This window comes from Pezoporus wallicus, unplaced genomic scaffold, assembly GCF_028554395.1.
Source record: "Pezoporus wallicus isolate ANWC-B61680 ecotype Strahan unplaced genomic scaffold, APGP_CSIRO_Pwel_v1 contig_229, whole genome shotgun sequence".
Taxonomy (NCBI): domain Eukaryota; kingdom Metazoa; phylum Chordata; class Aves; order Psittaciformes; family Psittacidae; genus Pezoporus; species Pezoporus wallicus.
In genome coordinates, this window is record NW_026638360.1 from 2,417,916 (window position 1) to 2,440,279 (window position 22,364).

The 22,364-nt window shown below is 42.5% G+C and overlaps 1 protein-coding gene across 1 annotated transcript; it reads right to left on the reverse strand.

The window, feature by feature from the left end:
• Window positions 1–755: 755 nt before the first annotated feature.
• Window positions 756–22,288, reverse strand: GPR89B (G protein-coupled receptor 89B). Its single transcript, XM_057410484.1, has 14 exons — window positions 22,180–22,288; window positions 18,879–18,938; window positions 17,910–18,013; window positions 16,321–16,427; window positions 15,332–15,433; window positions 12,046–12,166; window positions 11,725–11,805; window positions 5,867–5,976; window positions 3,793–3,881; window positions 3,332–3,424; window positions 2,912–3,007; window positions 2,272–2,361; window positions 1,545–1,610; window positions 756–1,409 (listed from the first exon to the last, which is right to left on the reverse strand). The coding sequence occupies exons 1-14, from the start codon at window positions 22,219–22,221 to the stop codon at window positions 1,203–1,205; spliced, it is 1,368 nt and encodes a 455-aa protein (XP_057266467.1). The 5' UTR covers window positions 22,222–22,288; the 3' UTR covers window positions 756–1,202.
• Window positions 22,289–22,364: the final 76 nt, after the last annotated feature.

Sequence of the window (22,364 nt, forward strand, 5' to 3'; positions counted from 1 at the left end):
ACACTATTCTTTCACCACTGCATGCAGTTGTGGATCATGGTAGTTAGAACAGCATACATAATTCACTCATGCATATTATTTAACTCAAAGTAAACACCACATTGTCTTGAACACGACATAAATGGCTTTGTAATACTGCTGCTGTATACTCTCTTTGCTGTACACTGAAAACAACCCATAAATAAATTGTTTAGAGTGCCTATTAGCACCCACACCCCCTCCCCCAATCTTATCTTTATTACCTACGATTTATGTTCCAGAACAATTTTTAAACAAAGAAAGCCTAGGAGAGCAGCTATGGAAAGCTACAAGTTTAAGTCATATGAATAAAATTTACTTTTAAGCCTTGAATGACATCAAGAAGTGGAAATGGGCTACTGTAGAAGAATACACAGGCCGTGGAGAACATCAGATTTACAGACTATAAGGAAACAAATTTGTAACACGTAAGGTAAACAAGGCATAGCTGTGGTCTTTGACTTCACACTGAACTCCAGCAAAGAGGAATCCAAAACCTCAGTTCCATTTACACATGAAGAGAAAACAAAGCTGAGTCTCAGCAATAGAAAGCTAATCTCCAGCTCCCAAGAATAGCAGAACCAATGATACACAGCTGCATACACTACATACAGAAATGGAGTGACATTTCTCACCACTTCACTTCTGCCAGGCAGCAAATCCTAGCCACTTTCTAGTTCACTTCCAGCCAGATCTTTGGAGATGACAAAAAAGAACTGGGACGCTTGTGTGACATATTACAAAAGCTTATTTAATTCCACAGATCCAAACATTAAACTCCAGAATTACCATCCTCTGAACCCCAATTATAAGTTGATTTTCAAAAATAAAATCACATTTCCTTGGTGCCTTCTATGAAAACGCTCTTCCGATTGTAAGAGGCCTTACCTTAGCCAATCTGCTATGCAAGTTCTGATGCCCCTAGTTACTGGTGTACCCAGTGTTACTGGTGTGCCCTTATTCCTTGGCAATGAACAATCTCACATTCAGTATGTGCATTCCCTTCCCTTCAAGTTGTGGCATCTTCATAAAATGAGCCACAGAACTTGATGATGACGTGGAAGTTCAAAGAGCACTGCTGGAATACACAGCATAGCCCTGGCTCCCTCCAAGTTTTGCAGTCCACAGAAGTTGCAGTAGTGCAGTTCAAAGAACAGAAAGCAGTGTGTGACTGCAGTCCTTTCTTAGAGGGCCATGTGCTTTTCTGGAGCTTGTTTGTGTGCTAGATAGAGAAACAGGATACTGGACAGTGCACTAACTAGGAATATCACATCAAACCAACGATGATAAAAGTTGAACTGGAGCTCTCCCAGGACTTCAGTAATAATAGTGCGATACTCCAGAGGCATACTCATCCGGATCAGGAGCACTGATGACACAAAGTACATACCCTGCAAATTAAATACCAGAAAGCAGTTACTGTTTCACAACTGGCTATATGGCTAACATGGGTCAGCATATAAAGACTTTATTATACGTACACACACACAAATATGCATGCATGTAGATAGGTTTTACATACTCACCATTATCTGTGCTAAAAGCAGAACAATAACATTGGAGGATTTGCTGCTGGAAATGGCATAGAAGAACTAGGGGAGAAATAAAAAAAAACAGACACACTGGAAAAAGCAGTCAGACAACTCTGATGTGCTTTAGGACAGCATAAAAGTACCATACTATTCAATACTTTTTCATTTAAAAACAATAAAAATCATATTTTCTGGAAGGGTGCCTGTACCATACTTCCAGAAACCTGCATTCTTAGTCTTTAATGTGACTTTGCCTAAGCCAGTGGCGCCACGTGGTAGAAGTCATATAAAAATATATACTGAAGTTTAAGCTGAGGTACCAAAAGCCAGGTCAAGACATTAAGTCACATGTCTCTTGAGCTAATGCCCTTCCAGTTCTACCAGTAGTTCACACTAATCAATCTAAATTCTTTTAATCACTATCTGATCAACCTTACTCCTAAGCCCTGGCTACAGCACCATTCTGAACCCTTGCTTACATTAACATCTCATTCAGCATCTACATCTATTCCTGACAGTAATAGCAACAGAGACTGAATGAGGAAACATACTGCAGAAGGTATTAAGGTGTTTTTCCTCCCTTCCCCACTCTGCAAGTATTTATATTCAGATATTTAAAACACAAATGTGTATAAAAGGTTCATGCAGTATTTGTCTAAATAGCTCAAGATCTGATAACAGCTTTCCTGGGCCAAAACAACATATGAGTCCTGGCTCTTACCTTTGTAAGTGTGATTAACAATCCTCTGATAGAAGTAACAATGATTATTCCAACGAGAATAAAGGAAATGTGCTGAGACCAGAATTTCACCTGTATCAACAAGAATAATACAGTTAAATCTCTAATGCTAACTCCATTTACACCACATTGTATAGCTGTCGATTCTTCAGGGGTTTTGTATTTCCCAATTGTACAGATCTCCACTGTAGACAGGTTTATCAGACATTTTCACAAATATATTAGCAATTGCTTAGTCCAAACAGAAAAACAAATTTATCTTACACCAATCACAAAGAACCTTGCATTCACAGGGATATATTTAAAAATTGTAAATGACAGAACACCTGTGTGCATGAGCAAACGTAATTATTCTGTAGTTAAATGTATTACTCTAAGCAAGCTGATTAACGTGTTTCCACTTGCCCAAAACAAACAAGTAAATCACTGCCTCCCTGGCAAGACCACATTACCATCCCAGTATAAAATTCACATGAAAGTGAAATTCATGGTGCATTTTCCCTTCCTTCTCACCAACTCAGAAGTCAAGATGTTCTCAGGGTTTTCTTTCTATCAGCACTATAATTTTGTTTACGTAAGATAGGAATCACTGAAAAGGCTGTAAGAATTAATAAAGTCTCACGTCAAATTGGATTCCCAGATAATTTACAGTGATCTCAATTCCTCTTGTGACTGGATCAGTCTTCCCCACACGGTCAAATACAATATTGATGGTTGCCTGCAAGAGAGATGGATTTACATTGAAACAAGAAGACAAAAGCATACCTCACTCCTACACGTGAGACACATTCGTGACTTTTACTTGGCATCACCAAGGAAAAGGGCAGGGAGCAGGCAGATTGGCTAAGAAGGTGCAAAATACACACATGTAAGAATTGCTTGTCTAATGTGCTGTACAAAAAGACCGATCCAGAGCTTTATTTCAACCAAGAGCCAGTTTCGTTCCCCAGAAGCAGGATCTTAAGCTAACTGGAGCATTACTTGAAGAACTCCATGTATAATATAACCTATGCAGGGTGTGATAAATAAAACATTTTCATACCATGAAGATTTTCCAGACACAATAGATGGAGAAAAAATAACCCAAAAAATTGAAGTATTTTCCCTGGAAAGTTTTGGAGTACTCTATTCTCTCCTGGAAATACAAAAGGAGGGAGGGGGGAACAGAACACACAAAATAAATATCATTTCCACAATCCCCCACAACATAAAATGTTAATGGAGCACCAACCGCAGTAAACAGCTTTATTCCTCTATATCTCTTACTTCAAATGTTTCTGAACTCAAAAGTTTTAATTCAGAAGTTTCTGATTGGCTTTAGGGACACAGGGCACAGTCAAGTATGTACCTGAACTGGAAGGAAACTGCCATCTAGACCCCAAATTAAAGAAACAGATCTTTACTTCACCACATCACAGTATTTCAACATTTAACTACACCTTTCAATTTCTTGTAACATTCATTTTCTTTCAAACTACTTCTGGGCAGTTCTTTGCCATGTACCTTTGTTGCATGCAAGTCAGCAGTTTCCAGAAAAAGCTGCCGACTAAGCTCTTCTAGGGCATCCACTTCTTGCTGGATAAGGGACAGATCTGGCAAACCAGCATAGTCAAGGCTACAATACATCACAAATTCTTTATTAAAACCAAAACATGCCCTCCCAACTTCAACCCAAAGCCATATCTAATGGTTTACCCACTTTTTTGATCCAGATCACTTTTCTGATTCTGCCTGAATGCTTTTTGTTAATACTGCACCCTAAGGAATCTCAAGGATACACACACCTTAGAACAGACTTGGAGTACCTAAAGAGGGCCTACAAGAAAGCTGGAGAGGGACTTTTTATAAGAGTAAGTAGTGACAGGACAAGGGGGAATAGTTTTAAACTGAAATAGGGGAGATTTAGATTCTAAGAAGTTCTCTACTGTGAGGGTGGTGAGGCTCTGGCACAGGTTGCCCAGAGAAGCTGTGGCTGTCCCATCCCGGCAGTGTTCAAGACCAAACTGGACGAGGTTCTGAACAACCTGGTCTAGTGGACGGTGTCCCTGCCCATGGCACAGGATTGGAACTGGACAAGCTTTAAGGTTTCTTCCAACCCAAATCATTGTGTATATGATATATTGCACAATACTCCATTTTAAGAAGGTAGGCAGTACACACCATTCAGGCAGTCATGCATAAGCTCTTTAGTCCTGTGCCTGAAGAACATATTGCAGAAGAGAACCAGACCTCTCAAAGACTGCCGCTCCACTTCAGTATCCCTTGTCACTGAAGTGCATCTCTCAATATGTCACTCTCACATCATCTTCGTAAACCAAACTACTGAGTAACTGCTCCAAGAGATTAGTGATTATTATGAAGAGTCTTGTCAAATAGCCAAATTGATTTTAACAGCTAGTAGGAACAGAGAGGAAGAAGAGTCATCAGCCTTAAATATGCAAACTGCATGCTTTAGATGGTCTAGTAGAAACTACTGGTATGTTACTGTCAGTTGGGTAAATACAGACCCTTGTAATACCCCAGCAGATTCCCTCTACCCCTTTCACACTGGCAGAACAACTTCTGTTCACCTGTTCCTATCCACCTTTTTGTCACACTGCTATAGTACTGGTGGCCAGCCTATATCATGAGAACAATCTATTTGTTCAAAAAGTTGCTTCCTGCTCTTCTTTTTCTCATGGCTTCCCAAAACGGCCAGAAAAAACAACCACGGGACAAGCAAATTGTTACAGGACCTCAGTCAGCCCCACTGATTTGCTCAAGTACATCACAGATTCTGCAGCCCAGAAGAGCATATTTCAAGTTACAAGAAAAACAGGCAGGTCAGTCATATGAGCAGAAGACACCCTAACCCTAATCTAAGCAGAAAATTGCCTCCCACATCAGTGATGTGGTGGAGTAGACATCTGCACTGCGACAGAATGATAAGAGGGCTGGAGCACCTCTCCTATGAAGATGGACTGAGAGAGTTGGGCTTGTTCAGTCTGGAAAAGAGAAGGCTCTGGGGGAGACATTAGAGCAACCCTGGAGCACCTAAAGGGGGCCTACAAGAAATCTGGAGAGGGACTTACACAGGGACAGATAGTGACAGGAGAAGGGGGAATGGCTTTAAACTGAAAGAGGGTAGATTAAGATTACACACTATGAGGGTGGTGAGACAATGGAACAGGTTGCCCTGAGAAGCTGTGTATGCCCCACCCCTGGAAGTGTTCAGGGCCAGGCTGGATGATGCTTTGAATCCCTTCCAACCCAAACCATTCTATGATTCTATGATAAGTGTGCAATCTGCTGTACACCTCAACCATGGTGAAGCAACAACACGTTTACAGGGCAGGCAGCAGTATACACCTCCCAGCTGTGTCACAGTAAAATGGTGTCCAGCCTCTGGGTAAAAAGGCAGACAGTACAGTGCGAGACAGCAAACTTCCCAGGAGACATTGAGCTTTTTGCTCAGACTGCTGAAACATGCTGAAACACAAATGCTTTGTAACTGACCCAACTAACACTCTTCCTTTCAAGAGAGCAGAAAGCTGAAGCTACCTCCCAAGGCAGGTGCCAGCATACAGATGAAGGATACTTTCACTGCCTGAAACAGATGCTGTAACGCTTTTTATCATTCCCCAGAAGCCAGTGGGTTTGTTATGCACTTCTCCTCTCTGGAACATTGTCCTGTGAGCCACTGCTATCCTGAAAGAGCAGAAAACACAAGTCCTTAGGAATAAAGTAAGTTTCATAAAAAAATCAAAATAAACCCCCCTTCAAAAAACAAGCCAACCAACAAAAAACAAAACACCCAAAAACCAAGAAGCAAATACGAAACCACCCCACAGTTCCTTAGAAGACACTGTTAAACTAAATTCACTGCAAACAGATGCTCCCCTTTCTTTCCCCCCTAAGCACCAATCTTGCTTCATAACATTATCTTGATTAGCTCTGGAGTAGAGCCCAGATCTAATCAAGCAAGATTCAGTGAGACACTTCCCAAGACTTCCATTCAGAATCCTGCTTCAAACCTTAAAGAGATCTGAACCCAATTAAACCTATGAATTCAAATGGATTTCTCAGACATATGATAAGTCGCTTTCCTTTCCTCAAACACATGACTGTGCTATCTCAAGTTCAGGAAGATTTCTCATGCTCCTTTCTCCCCTTGAACACCTCTTTATCACTGCTACCCACCTCCTCCACAGCACTGTGAGCACTGGATGGTATGCAGCAGCACTCAGATACACTGCCACACACTACTAGGCTGCATGACAAGCTGTTATGAAGCAGAAACACATAAATCCATTATTGGACTGAACACTGGATGCTTCAGGCAATCTGAACGTGACTGCTAAAGCTAATTCCAACACTACAGCAGCAGCTGCATATTGTCCCTCACACTGCCATGTGCACCGCAGCATAATCCCTATGAGCAGTGCTGGCTTCTGGCCTCATTCCCTCACATTTCTCCCCATTGAAATTTGTGAGCCAGTTATCTAGGCCTAAGCTGAAAGCTATTCATAGGACTGTCAAGGTGATCCATGTCCATAATGTTTAGGCCCTTTCTTGTAGCTGCAGCCAATACCACTACATTTGGCAATGAGCCCTCTTCAAGGTTGTTGATAAGCACCGTAATTAAAAAAAAATCACTCCTCCACATCCAGTGAAAGAAAGACCCTGGGGTACCCCACAAAACACACATAAAAGCACATATGGCCACAGACTACAAATAACAGATCTTGGAGCAATTCAATTCATCCTGATAGCTGCCAAGTACAAGAACTGCATTTTGAATCTTTGCTTTCGTCCCAGTACCCGATTTACAAGCTCCATCTGAAATGACTCGCAGCATTGCAGCAAAAGTGCAGCTACGTCAAGGTGAAGCACAGGGCTGTAAGTATACTAAGAGCAATCATATTTTGAGAGGTGACAGGGATCTCTGTAGCCACAAAGCAGTCAGGAGTTCTGGAGAACTTACAGAAAGGATTCACAGGCAAAACTAATGCATTTTGCATGTGTAGGTAAGTGATACATCTATGCCATATAGGCTGATTTGACTCCAAAGGGAATCAACAGTGTCACAGAATCTAGGCATTTCAGACCTGGAGCTTAGTTATCTCATAGCTACTAGGATGAGTATAAAGAACCTTCCAAATGTAGAGGCAAGTTTCCGTAAGGCTTTACTTGACTAAACTCAGGAAAGAGAGAACCAAGTAATTCATGTACAAAAAGCATCAGGGAAACCCAACTTTTAACAACTATCTTCTACTGACAAGGAAGATAGTGTGAATAAGGGTTGGTATGAGAAGTCAAAATTCAGCAAAGAAAACAAAAAAAGCTTCTAGAATAGAAAGGGTTCTATTGCCTTATAACCCTTGTGTGCATTGGTAAGTTCTGAGTTATCAGTAGCCTTGAAAAGACAGTGAGCAAGTAACTGATAATTAATGGAACAGCCTTTACCCTGATCTGTGAAATGCTGCTATTGCTGTTTGTTCTTACAAATGACTTGGATTTTATTTGAAGAGATACAAATCTAACTTTTAAAGATCTGCTTTATATGAGTAGAGTCCAGTTATGCAAGCCACTGCTCCCTGTCAAAGCAAAAAGGAGGAAAAACAGTTACAGAACTTGAGCTTCTGCTTTTTCTTGCACATTTCTGAGGTTACATTGTTGGGGGAGGTTCTCTGTTGTTTTGTTTTGGGTTTCATGGACTTCAATATAATTGCCAAGCAATTAACACACTATATGTGGCTCTTCATAATGGTAGTTGATATACTCAGAAGATTTCCTAGCCATAGGAGGAAAGAAAGTGCCAGTCAGTTACAAGTCCCAAACATCCTTATATTTGTCGCAAAATCACCTTCCCTGGACTAGAGGTCCACAAAACAAAAGAGCACAGACTCAGATGCCGCACTACACAACATTTTTTAACTCCAAAGCCAGTATTTTAGTATGCTCCTAGTCAATTAAACCTAAGTAATTAAATTCTCTTACAGTCTCAAACGTGACCACAAATACTGAGTTAACATTTGTTCACCACTTAACATTTACAAAGTCGAAGAAAAATATAATGCTTTAACTACACTTTCATATGCTAATACTGATCAGCAGATAGATACACACATTGGTGACTAATTCAGCAAGGTTAGACAACCCAAAAGCTGCCTTGTCGTACATTAAAAAGTTCCATCGAAACATCAGTGCACCAAAAGTAAAGTCTGCAGGCCCTTGTTCTCATGGGTGACTTCAACCACCCTGACATCTGTTGGAAGGACGGTACGGCCTGGCACAAGCAATCCAGGAGGTTCCTCGATTGTGTAGAAGACAACTTCCTTCTGCAAGTAATAGAGGAGCCGACAAGGAGAGGTGTCGTGCTTGACCTCGTGCTCACCAACAGGGAAGGGCTCGTTGGAAATGTGATGCTCCAGGGCAGCCTTGGATGCAGCGATCATGAGATGCTCGAATTTGAGATCCTCAGGACAGTGAAAAGAGCGTGCAGCAAGCTCACTGCCCTGGACTTCAAAAGAGCAGACTTTGGCCTCTTCAGGAACCTGCTTAGTAAGGTTCCATGGGATACAGCCCAAGAGGGCAGTGGGGCCCAAGACTCTTGGTCGATATTCAAGGATCACCTGCTACAAGCTCAGGAGTGCTGCATCCCAACCAGAAGGAAGTGCAGCAGGAGGGCCAGGAGACCCCTTGGATGGATAAGGAGCTGCTGAGGAAAATTCAAATGGAAAAAGAGGCTTATAATAAGTGGAAGCAAGGACAGGTGGCATGGGAAGAGTACAGGGATGTTGTCCGAGAAGCTAGGGACCAGGTTAGGAAAGCTAAGGCTCAGTTAGAATTAAACTTAGCTAGAGGTATTAAAGATAACAGGAAGGGATTCTACAGGTACATAGCAAATAAAAAACAGACTAGGGAAAATGTAGGCCTCCTCAGGAAGCTCTCAGGAGAACTGGCTACACAGGATTTGGAGAAGGCTGAGGTTCTGAATGACTTCTTTGCCTCGGTCTTCACTGCCAAAGGCTCTGACCACACCACCCAAGTCTTGGAAGGCAGATGCAGGGACTGTGAAAATGAAGACCTTGCGCCCACTGTAGGAGAGGATCTGGTTCGAGACCATCTTAAAAATCTGAACGTGTACAAGTCCATGAATCCTGATGAGATCCATCCACGGGTCCTGAAGGAGCTGGCAAATGAAGTTGCGAAGCCGCTGGCCATATTTGAGAAATCATGGCGGTCAGGTGAAGCTCCCAATGACTGGAAAAAGGGAAATATAACCCCCATTTTCAAGAAGGGGAAAATGGATGACTCGGGGAATTACAGACAGTCTCACCTCTCTGCCTGGCAAAATCTTGGAGCAGATTCTCCTGGATGGCATGCTAAGGCACATGAAAATCAACAAGGTGCTTGGTGACAGCCAGCATGGCTTCACTAAGGGGAAATCCTGCCTGACCAATTTGGTGGCCTTCTATGATGGGGCTACAGAACTGACGGACAGGGTAGTTGATGTCATCTACCTGGACTTGTGCAAAGCGTTCGACACTGTCCCACACGACATCCTTGTCTCTAAATTGGATCGACGTCAATTTGATGGATGGACCACTCGGTGGATAAAGAACTGGCTGGATAGAGGCACACAAAGAGTTGCGGTCAATGGCTCAATGTCCAGCTGGAGACCAGTAACGAGTGGTGTCCCTCAGGGATCGGTGTTGGGACCTGTCCTGTTTAACATCTTCATCGCTGACATGGACAGTGGGATTGAGTGCGCCCTCAGCAAGTTTGCCGATGACACCAAGCTGTGTGGTTCGGTTGATACACTGGAGGGAAGGGATGCCATCCAGAGGGACCTTGACACGCTTGTGAGGTGGGCTGATGCCAACCTCATGAAGTTTAACCATGCCAAGTGCAAGGTCCTACACCTGGGTCGGAGCAATCCCAGGCACAGCTGCAGGTTGGGCAGAGAAGAGATTCAGAGCAGCCCTGCGGAGAAAGATCCAGGGGTGTTGGTTGATGAGAAAATGAACATGAGCAGGCAGTGTACGCTTGCAGCCCAGAAAGCCAACCGTATCCTGGGCTGCATCAAAAGGAGCGTGACCAGCAGGTCAAAGGAGGTGATCCTGCCACTCTACTCTGCTCTTGTGAGACCTCACCTGGAGTATTGTGTGCAGTTCTGGTGTCCTCAACATAAAAAGGACATGGAACTGTTGGAACAAGTCCAGAGAAGGGCCACAAGGATGATCAGGGGACTGCAGCACCCCCTGTATGAAGACAGGCTGAGGAAGTTGGGGCTGTTCAGCCTGGAGAAGAGAAGGCTGCGTGGAGACCTCATAGCAGCCTTCCAGTATCTGAAGGGGGCCTATAGGGATGCTGGAGAGGGACTCTTCATTAGAGACTGTAGTGACAGGACAAGGGGTAACAGGTTAAAACTTAAACAGGGGAAGTTTAGGTTGGATATAAGAAGGAAATTCTTTCCTGTTAGGGTGGTGAGGCACTGGAATGGGTTGCCCAGGGAGGTTGTGAATGCTCCATCCCTGGCAGTGTTCAAGACCAGGCTGGACGAGGCCTTGGGTGATATGATTTAGCATAAGGTGTCCCCACCCACAGCAGGGGGGTTGGAACTAGATGATCTTAAGGTCCTTTCCAACCCTAACTATTCTATGATTCTATGACTGCTGTGAGAATTCAGTGTCAGGCAGTCAAACCTTTGCAGTGACTATGGTAATTGTACCTATTCTGCACAATTAGTAACGCATGCAATATGTAATTTGTAACATCAGACAAAAATGTTTTCAGTGTAAATGAAATTACCTTGATTACAAAAGTAGTTTTGCTTGGGGTACATGAAATAAGCTAAACCCACAAAAGCAGAGCTCTGATGGCACACTTGTGTGCTGCACTACATTCGCATTAGCAGTGTCTGCAATTCTGCAAAACTCAACATAAACCTTGCCATTGGCAGGAATGTAACTGTGTACACACAAGCTCACTAGCCAGCTCTGACCAGGAAACACCAGATCCACAGAGCAGGAGAGTGCTCAATAGGTATGAAACAACTGTACTGAAACCTCCAGTAAGACAGCCAGTTGTGGTGGCTTACAAGTCACTTACTCAGCAGGAGAGAAAGATGCCCATCTTACAGTCTACTCAAGCTGCCATCAGAGTTACAATTTGTCTTGGAAGCACAATCTGTGCCACACTGCAGTAAGAAAGGGTACTATTTAGTGTAGATGTCTGAGTGAAAAAATAAAGTTGCTTATCAGGCCAGAGTGAAACACCACACAGCTCAGCCCAATTCAGCCTCCTGTTTCATTGGAACACATAGCCCTGACAGGTCTAATAATTTTGGTAGTTTCAACAACCACCTTATTGAGGTGAATTGATTATTGAGTTGAATTGATTATGAAAATCCTTGAAATAAATAATTTCATGTTAATGCTGCCTTCTCACCTTTTTTTCTTGCTAACAATCATGTCCATAGTCTGAAGGAGTCGTCGCTCCAAAGCCAGAATATCGGCATCTGTCACATTCCTGCAAATAAAGACCCCCCATTAGGTCTGCCATCCCATTTCAGAGGAAATGGGCACATGTCCATGAAACAAAGAGAGAAGCCTATATAAGAACATGCTTCACCAATGGAAATGGTTCTACTACACAGACATGGCAAGAGCTAGAAAACAAAGCTATGAAAAAGCCTGAATCAATGCCACAGGGAAAGCAGAATAATAATCTCAAAAAGGTGGATAAAATATTTCCTGAGGCCACAGTTACCTGAGAAAGTAGGACATATAAGTGTATGGACAGTTGACAGCCCCAAATCCTGACAGCAAAGCCATGAGTGTCACCCCAATCACACCCACGCGGCTGATGAGCTGTTCTATAGACAGGATTCCTGAGAAAGGAAAAACATGGCATAAGTGACCTTGCTCCCTTTACTCTGTTACACACTAGGTGCCTTCACAACCCAACATACATATGGAGCTGCTTCATGAATCCAACTGTCTTCCCACTGCAATGACCAAAGGTAATATGAAGTAGATAGGGACTATGAAAAGAGAGGCAGAAAATCTCCCTGAGTAAGCACGTTATAATGCTTAGAAACAGGGATGGGAAACTATCTATGAAGAACCCTAAGACAGATCTGGAGAGTACTAAGCGTCAGTATTTTGCATCTAAATTAATAAAATAGTGATGGCACTTTGCTGAGGCGGGAACATGGATCATCCACCAGACACTATAAAGAAAGCATCTTCCACAAAGCCACATCTGCAATAACCAGGATTAGAGTTACCAAACCTGTTAGTCCTGGCAAACTAGCCCCAAAATGTCTGAACCATAGAGTGGAAGCCCTATCCTGTCAACTGCCATTAGAAGCAACCCCTCCAGATCAGACACAATTTGTGTTTGTAGGACAGTGTTCAAAGCCAGGTAGGAAAGAGCCTTGGGTGACATGGTCTAGTGTGAGGCATCCCTGCCCATGGCAGGGGGTTGGAACTGGATAATCTTAAGGCCTTTTCGAATCCTAAACATTGTATGATTCTATGACTACAGCATGGGAAGTTTATGCTGCGCCTGGCTGCTTATATTCATCCTCTGAACACACACACATTGTTGAGGTGACCACCAAAAAGGCATTCTACCTGAGCACCAACTGGACTCTAAAACACATAGTCACGTAATACAGCATGACCATTAAGCCTACGCTGGAACCAGCACCAAGCACTGAAGTTACATTTATTCTCCTCCGCTATCAAACACAGAGCTCAACCTGTCTTCTCAGGATACAGTGCCATGTGCTACTAAACAACACTCACTTTTTAGGGAGCTAGTTATAGAGCAGCTGCCACACACAGCACATTTGGAGCTTACACGACTGCAAAGCTGAGATGGCGAAGCGCCAAGCCACATTTCATGCTTCAGAGAAGGAGAATAAATGATGAAAACAAGGCAAAAAGACTTCACAAAAGGAGACTGAGACACCCAGTCATGTGCAGCTGCATAGAGATTTACACGAGCTACAGAATGTGCTACAATACACTGGCCTTTTGCCCCACATGCTCTCAGATAGCAACAGTTAAAACAGAGGTGTCTTCCAAAATGACATGACATTCCACTGGTGAAAGCAATGCTTCCCACTAAAACTCACAGCAACCCTACTCTTGTAATCAGTTCATTTAGATTACTGGTATGTAACTGAGTAAAGCATAACCTTCCTTCTACTACAAGCTCCCAAACTCAGGTCTATTGAACATGCTGCAGACCAACCAGGGCTCCTGACTGAAGAGCCTTTGACTGATGGTTCATTTCCAAGGTGCATCACACTGGCCATCACCATCCCAAGGCAAGACACCCCATGACACATGGTGCCACTGCTGGTACTTGAAAGGGTCCCACTAGTTCCCACAATTCCCCAGATGCAGCACACCACCACGTGCAGGAGAGCCAAGGGCCACAGTGACAAAGGCACTACAGGTTAATGTACTGCAGTGTGAGGTGTTCATTAGGCACAGCCTCCCTCCACAATAGGATCCCACCTGTCTGAATTGGGTCACTGCCATATGATAAAGCCCTGCAACAGCCTTGTCCATACATGCAGGAGAGCAGGGGAAAAAAACAAAGTAGAATCCTGTGCTCTAACCTTATGTCTGTACCTGGTAGATAAGGCACTGTACAACTGTAAAGTGGAGGTATCACCCTGTAAAGCAGAAGTTAAAAGAAAACACCCCACTACCAGTTCTGCAAGCCTGCAGTTGTTACACAGCTTCACAGAACCTTTTCAATGGTCTGAAGAGGATTACCTGAGTCCCATCACTAAGTTCCCATTGGGTTATTATATTCTGCCAACCCAAGCACCTTCTGCCACCCAAAGATATGCATTTTTCTTGGCAATGAAACCATGAGCAGAGGGATCTGCACTGTATGCTAGCTGTTGTATTTCAGTGGCAAATGGCACAATTACAAAACACAGAAACACATTCTCTCTTGGGGTAGTTTTAGGATCAGAGATGAAAGAGTGAGCAGACCCTGCTGCAGCTGGTGTTCTTCAGTTTTTCTCTTACAGATTAGTACAGAGTAAAGTTGCTTCCTAGAGGACAGTAAGATTAAGCTGACCCTTATCTATAGAGACAGATATATATCACCTATTTGAGTGAAACTGACTGAACCTCACCAATTGAGAACAATGTGCAAACATTTTTCCAACGCAGGAGATAAGGGCAACGTCATTTACACAGGAACCCCAGGTGATAAACAGTCTGGTTCTGTAGTGTTATAGTCCTTCAGCACACTTAAGAGCCTGCAGGATTCAGTATATATAGGCACAGGCTAACAAACTCTTGCACCTAAACTAGCCCAAGTGAGCACAGTATCTTCACACTATAAATACTCTTGGTTCCATGACTGCAACATAGAGATACTCAAGCTGATTGCACATAAATAGCTTTGGCATCCAGCAGGACCCATTAACTCACATTCTAGTACATGCAACTGTACAGGCTCCGGTGTACAAAGCTGTACGAAGCTAGCATGCCCTGCCAGACATATTACTAGCTATAGTCTATGCAGCTCTGGTGTTTAGACACCCTGCCATGTTTTCTCAACTGGACAGCCATCTATGCTAAACTGATCTGACTTCAGTCACAAGAAACATTATTCTGATTGAAAGAAGTCAGCTGAAGGACTGGTTGTCAATTCACTTCTTAAATAAATTATCTTTAGTTTCCACAAGAAAAGAAGTAAGTGAATAAAAATTGTGATCAACTTTTTGTGGAGATGGAGTTTTTGTGTCCTCAAAAAGCATGCTGTGTTCTTACAGTCTAGATTCAGCTAAGACTCATTCACTTCCTTCAATTTTTCCTGTGGTACTGGAAGAAAACTAATGCAAATAAACTCAGATGTAACCATCCATTTCTGTCAGTCTGACAACCTTCAGATTGCAGATTCCAAAGCAGAGCATACCCCCAGTTGCAGAACTTTCTACAGTCCTAAATGTACAGCTGAAAAAAATATTTTCAAGATAAAAGTGAGATAAAGGAATCAGGAAGAATATGAAACTCACCATGTTTTGGACTGAGGATAGGAAACGGATCCCCCAACTTCCAAAAGAAATACATGAATGTCAACCATAGAACACACGCAAAAAGCAGTTTCTGTCTGTGCACTAAGGAGAGATAAAAAACAGTATTTTAAAGACATTCTTTCTTTACAGCTTTTTCTAGCTTGAAAAATTGCTACATTGGTCAAAAGGCTGCTTTGAGTACAGGCAGCTAAAACTGACAGAGCTACAGTTAGCAGTATGCACCCTGCCCCTTCCTACAGGATCAGCTATTTGAGAGACCCCAGTCTGAAAGAGCTGATGTAGCCACACACCACTTTGGCTTTTCCCCCCAGACATACGAAGAGGCCTGCACCATGAACAGGGGATTGCTTAGCTTTTGTCTTTCTTGTGTGACCCTGAACATGAAGCTTGAAAACTTCATGCCAAAACTATACATTTAATACTCCCTACCTACATGCACGTGCTTAATACAAAAGAGCAATAAATATCAGTAGCTTGTAAGTGCCCATTAGTGCATGGAAGAAGCTTCATCCAGGCAGCAGTAAGCAAAGAAATCAAAAGCAATTTATTAAGCTTTTCTGCCTCAAGACTGACTTACTGAGCTTTCCTGTCTCATTTTTTTTACACCACACACACACCCCCCCCCCCCCGCCCCCCAGCAGAACACAGTCTTGCCAAGGGTTCCAGAGTTTGGCTGCAAGCTTAAAATTGTAAAGGAACAAATTCCAGTAACATTACTCTATAGCACTCAACTCTATTGAAACCAATAAAGAAAGGATACACTTGCTGGGGTCAAGCAAAGTATCTTGTAACTGCTTAACAGTCCACGCTAAAGCACTGAATTCCAAAGAGAAGTTATCTAGCCAGAACAAATACGAAGGAGTGAGCTACAGGGATAGTGAGCAACACATATCTCTCAGGAAAGTTATTTCTCATTTGTATGTTTAGTCTCACGTTAGCAGCCCCAGTGCCATGAATCGGGTACTCACACAATCTGATATTGCTCACAACAAAGTAACCAATATAGAAGGGCACCATGAAGACTAGGATGAGCAAAATGACACACAGGTTCAGCTTCCAGTGAAAGTATCGAGAGCTAAAATAAAGCCAAAATACTGATTAGCATGCTACCATAATACAGAAAATTTCTCAAAGACAATTGCCTTTCAGGGCAATCCTTTCAACTACACCAAGCATTGGCTAATATAGGCCTAGCATATAAAATATTCTGGATTCTTTTTCTGTTTGGAGGGATGGAAGATGTTTGCTTTGCTTGTTTTGTCGGATTTTTTTTAAAACAGAGCTCAAGAGTGCGTATTTCAAAATTAACAACTACTCAGAAAACCACACTGGGCTATTTTATCCAACACTATTTTCTATGGTGACCAATGCCAGCTGCAGCATGATTCATTCAATCTACCACCCATCCAGTTGAACAGTAAATCAAAACTAAGTATGAGCAGTATGTAATTCTGTAATGAGTGGCTGAGTCAAAAAAGGGCTAACTCAAATTGAAAAGATTAAAATATTTAATGCTCATAATTCAACATGTTTAACTCCAGAGTGAGCTGTTTCATGTGCAAGACATTGCAAAGCAAAAGTTTAAAAATACACATGTATATGAAAATGACCGATGCTCCTCTGAGCAAATCAGACTAGTCAAATGCAGATGAGATTCACCTTGGCTGAACTGACCATTCACTTACATTTAACAGAAAAATACATATCCTGTTCCCAGTATTAACTCATAACTTCTTTATGCCTCAGGGAAGGAGAAATGATGATGATCCTTGTCACTTTTTCCTAGCCAGTTCAGAGGCAAACATTTTTATCTATATAGATGTCCAGTCCTTTACTGAAACTTATAAAAGCATTTTCCTCATGTGGCTGCAAGATCTACAGATTAGTAATATAGTCAGAACTAACATAACCTTTTATCAGTTTTGCACTTCTTGCCTTTAAACACCTTTGACTACTCTCTTATACCAATATGATGAGACAGAATAAATAAGAAACCCAGTTAGAATCTACATGTTACCGTTCTATCTTCTTTTTTTCTACTGACTTCTGAAGTAGACAGTTTTTAGCAGTCCCCACCCTATGTCAAGGGAGGATGCACCTTTGATTCACAAATACCATATTATTACAGAAGTAGTATTCACTCCCCAATTAGCTTCACATCTTATTCACTGTTCTAACCACCACAGAAAAACTAGTTGCTCATAATTTCTATAGTTCTTAACTTCTGAAAAGCGCTCTTCAGCATGATCTGAAGCTTTACAGTACTCCCGTGAAAGAAACGGTTTCTTTTAACTTCACAAAAGTCAAAGACTAAAGCCTTGCTCCAGGGACCTAGACCACACTAAAAGCAACTGCGTGGAAAATCAGAAGCTTATGGCTCCTAGTCTCATGTTCTGTCAAATAAACAAATTATGTGGCTCAAACATCTTCACTGAGTTGTTGAAAATTTCCTCACATGGTTTCCCCAATCCAAGACTAATCCAGTGATTTAGAAGTTGGACTGAAGATACTGCAGAACACAAGGCAGGCTAGTCCTTTAGTGAGCTCACAGACTCACCTGCTGTTCAGCACTCCCAAAATCTCAAAGATGATAAGCTCAAACATGGTACAAGAGAAGGCAAAAGTCACAGAGAAGATCACCTGGACCACATACTGTCGCACCTGCAATGGAGAAAACAAGCCAGAGACATCAGACATTTCTATTGAGAGAATGGCATCCTGATATCCCTTGGGTACCAAACACAAATCACAAGGTACAACGGTACACAACTGGGTCTCCTGTTTCAAGGCACCTTACTCTTTATCCAAATAGGAAGTAACCAACAGCCTGTAGGAAACAGAGGGCAAACTCCTAAGCTGCTCGGTGTTACACTGACTGCAGCTGTCGGCACATTTAACAGAGATGCTTTACAAAGAAGGGATGTCAAGCATGCAATGCTCTGCCAACTTGAGAGGCACCTACTAACAGAACTCTTTGATCTTAACCTTAGACTTTAAGATAAGATCCACAGCAGAAAAATTTTTCAAGTATGAATTTGGCTCACACTTCAACCATCTCTAACTTAGAGTATATTCTCTCATAAACATCTAGAAATAAGAGAATGCTGTAGTTTTATCCCATTCAATTCTCAAAAGCAATTTAGACACAATGAACACACCTCACTGAGTTTAAAGTTGCCACTGAATTTGATTTTGTCTCAAAATGTTTACAATTACATAAGGCAGGCTTACCCAAACAAAAAGCGAAACAGTTTCCTATCACCCCTGCACCTCCTCCATATTTATTATTTTTATTTAACAGTAGCCAATATGGAAACTTTCACTGGCCTCAGAAGAATCCTCTTCCTCAGATATCGAGGAGTCTTTCAAATAGAAGCAGAAGTGGGAAGTAAAATGAAAGTAACTGTAGAGATACTTACAAATAAGAGGGGTTAAAGAGTGGAAGAAGGGCCAAATGCAGTTTTAAAATTATTTCTACAATTGTAATTTTTAAGATATGGACTTGTAATGAAAGGTCCCTTCTCACCTCATAATCCTTGAAGAGTTTACGCATGAAGAACAGCCACCCAAATCCAAAGAACAGCACCTGCAGAAGAGATGAAGCACTTAACATTTGTATCCAGCAATCTGCAAAACATAAAGCCAGTTCACTACTGACTGCAGATGAAATAAATGAAATGAAAATAGCTTGGTCAAAGTACCCAACATCCACAAAGGATTAAAACTTGTCATGGTGCCAGAGAGAAGAATATTTTAAATATTCAAGTGTAGCAGATACAGAAGGCTACGATACTATGGAAGATCCAGTCACGATCATATACCCCAGTTGTGTATTCCCAGTTCTCAGAATCCCTGAGTTCTTGGCCTGCCAGAATCCTCTGCACTGTTGTTTCTTTTTCCTCTCTTCTAACGTACAGAATTAAAGCATACAGTTTTTACAGAAAACACAGTAATGAAGGCAAAGTAAACACCTGAATGTCCACAACATACATATCTTTATAAAATTTACTCATACCTGGAAGGTATCTGTTGTTGCTTTAAGATTAGAAGTGCATTTGATTTTTTTCTGGAGAGTTCTTTACACTAAATCTGGTTACACACTGACACAATATGGGTGAAAAGCATTAAAAGCATCTCAAAACTAGGGAGAAGGCAGTGTTGAATGCCTCAAACCACAATCCGGAACTGCAAAAGCAACATAAACAAGGAAGGTGACACAAGACAAGCCAATAACACTTTGCATTTCCATGGCTCGCAGAACACTGCAAAACTCAGTTAAGGTTCACACACACCTGAAGAGACAAACTCAGTATCACAGCTGTTCTGCAGATGACTTAGATGAAGTACATACAAATCAAGGAATGTGGTTGAAATTGCTAATTACCAATCTTCAGACAGTAAAAGGAGATAGTGTTGTTGGGCCTTACATGGGTAACCCCATCTATTACTCAGAAGACACAAAAATGAGTATGGTGATTTAAAAGGCCCCAAGCAAAAAGAGAATTCAGAAGATATTAAGTATTCTTTATAAGTTCATCTTTGACCAAAGCAAAGAGAAAAATCAGCATATGTCACAAGGCATGGGACAAAGATAGTACTTGTTCTCAGAGAATACAGAAAAGGCCAGAGCGCTCTGACTCACTGTGGCGATGGGAAACTTTCAGAGACAAAAATTCAGGAATCATTGTGGATGACTCCATTGTGGTTCAGAAGTAACTGGATCCCAGCAGTGGCAAAGGTAACAGACTAACATGATTTACAGACAGTGAACACTGGGAGTGCCCGGCAAGGAGATCAAACATATTTTCCTTGACATAAAAACTGCAATAGGAATAAGGTCTAGTAATTGGTAACAGCTGGCAAAACCTGTTTGAAGAGGACTTCAGGCTTTAAAGTAATTGATAGCAAAAAGAAAAATGTAAGATATTTCGTAAGTGTCCTATCTACAGGGAATAAGTTGAAGAAGTGTAAGTAAGCAAGCGATATTTACATAAAGCAATTCCACATTTAACAGAGAGAAGGAAGAAAAAGGTGGAGACAAACTCTTCAAAAAGAAGTAAATAAAGAGATGAGATAAGCAAGTACAGTAACAACAGAGTAAATTAGACATGAAGATTAGATTTCCCTTGTGTTAAGGACTGTACAAAAGCACAGAAAGACATTATCTGAACAGTTCACACTGTAAAACAAAGCAGGTCAGTGTGACAGGTTAAGTCAGGAAATCCTTGAGCATTTGACAATCACATGCACCTAACCTGATGATTCTGAAGATTATGAGAAGATGCAAAGCTAGCACCACAAATGAAAGAAAAGCAAGTTAGATCTCAGAATGCAAAGCAAATAATGAGAAAGTTTTTGTTCTGGGTGAACTATTAACAGTGCCAAAGCTACACTCAAACCACTGACAGTGAAAAAGCAGATTAGGAGCAAGAATCAAAGCATTGGCAAGTAGGAGGGCATAGCACTTCTAAGAAATGACCAAAAGCTGTCCTGAAAACTGACAGAAAAACTACAGTTGTGCATTACAGTCTTTGTAAGACAACCTACTGATGTTGAGAGGGAAAAGGTTCTCCTTCCTAAGCTCATTCCTCCTCATCACAGAAGTTTCACACCAGCTCTGAAGCTTATCAGATCCTTCTGTGATCCAGTTAAACTCATGCACCCAAACACTGGACAGAGAGCACAAATAAGAAAGTACAACTGTGCAGCAAAGTGGAAAAGGGAGCAGACCACTGCAGCTGCCAGAGGCAGAAAGGAAGGAAGGGTATTTAGATGCTTACAAAGGAGGAAGCAGGACAGCAAGCAGTAGAGGAAGCTCACAGAGAACACAGTGACAAGATAAATTACTAGTAAAGGAGGCTAATGAAGAAGGCAGCAGTATTTCCTCACACAAAACAACAGGACAGTTTCAGATATGTTAAAATTACAACCCGCTTCTCATAAAGATAGAATGACATGAAGAGGTTCAAAGGACTCCTATGTGAACTCAGATGGTGTAAAACAAAGACTAGTTAAGCGATGACTTTGATGGCAGCAGAAAGAAAAAGCTGAAGTGCTGAATCACAGTTGGATCAACGAAGGAGGAAGTATTCAAGATAAAATAGTGGTGTATAGCACAGCAGGAGAAACCTTCCAAAGCTGTACACAAGCAAACTCCTCAGGGACAAATCAGGGGTAGAAGACATGGATGGGATGGGATGCATTCATCCCAGGGGGGTGAACTGGATGTAAAGGGGATGGAACTGGGAATTGGAAATGCTAAGCTATTTCATCTGGAAAGAACCTACAATGATCATTTGGTCCCACTGCCTATGACTTGCCTTCTTGAATAATATCAGAAACAAAATAGAGAATAGAAAGGCAAGTTTCCCTGCTTGCTCCAACTGAGAAAGCCTACATCTATTGAACTGACGCAGTATTACAAGAAAAGCTCCATTCCCTACAATCTTACTTCCTGAGCCTCTTTCTGCGCTGCACTCTGACGTGAGGGGGAAACGATCACCATGACAAGCAACGACCATTATCGCCTGCAGTGTGAGCACGGTGGACAGAACAGGGCGGGCGCCGACCCCTGACAGCAACCACCTCACCCCTGCACCAGCAGCGCCAAGCGCCCACCCCGCAAGCGCGGAACCTCGCACACCCCGCCGCGGGGGAAGCCCCCGCTCAGAAAGCTCTAGGAGATGCGCATGCGCGCCAGCAAACACCGCCCCCGAACTGCCGGTTCCTGAAGGGCGGTGGGGCGGGTCTAGGCCTCGGCGGGCCCCACCTCGCTGCCCTCAACCCTCAGGGGCGCGGTATGCGGGTGCGGGGCAGCAGCGCTTTACCTGCGAGGTGACCATGATGCTGGAGTCGATGAGAAAGCTCATGACGGCACCCGCCGCCGCCCGTCCCGGTTTCAGCCCCTTGCCCTCGGCGGCGGCTGCAGTGCGCAGGCGCAGCGGCCTCCCCGCGGCAGGGCGGGACTGGGGACTGGGGCTTGAGGGAAAGCTCCGCCCCTGGTGTGCAGCGC

What these genes read in the sequence shown, in the direction of transcription:
- GPR89B (XM_057410484.1), bottom strand. Translation starts at nt 22,221, where the DNA reads ATGAGCTTTCTCATCGACTCCAGCATCATGGTCACCTCGCAG. An exon ending in TATCCTCAGTCCAAAACATG is followed by an intron (nt 12,167 to 15,331) that starts GTGAGTTTCATA and finishes TTCCTTTCTCAG; the next exon opens with GAATCCTGTCTATAGAACAG. An exon ending in ATCTGGGAATCCAATTTGAC is followed by an intron (nt 2,362 to 2,911) that starts GTGAGACTTTAT and finishes TTGTTGATACAG; the next exon opens with GTGAAATTCTGGTCTCAGCA.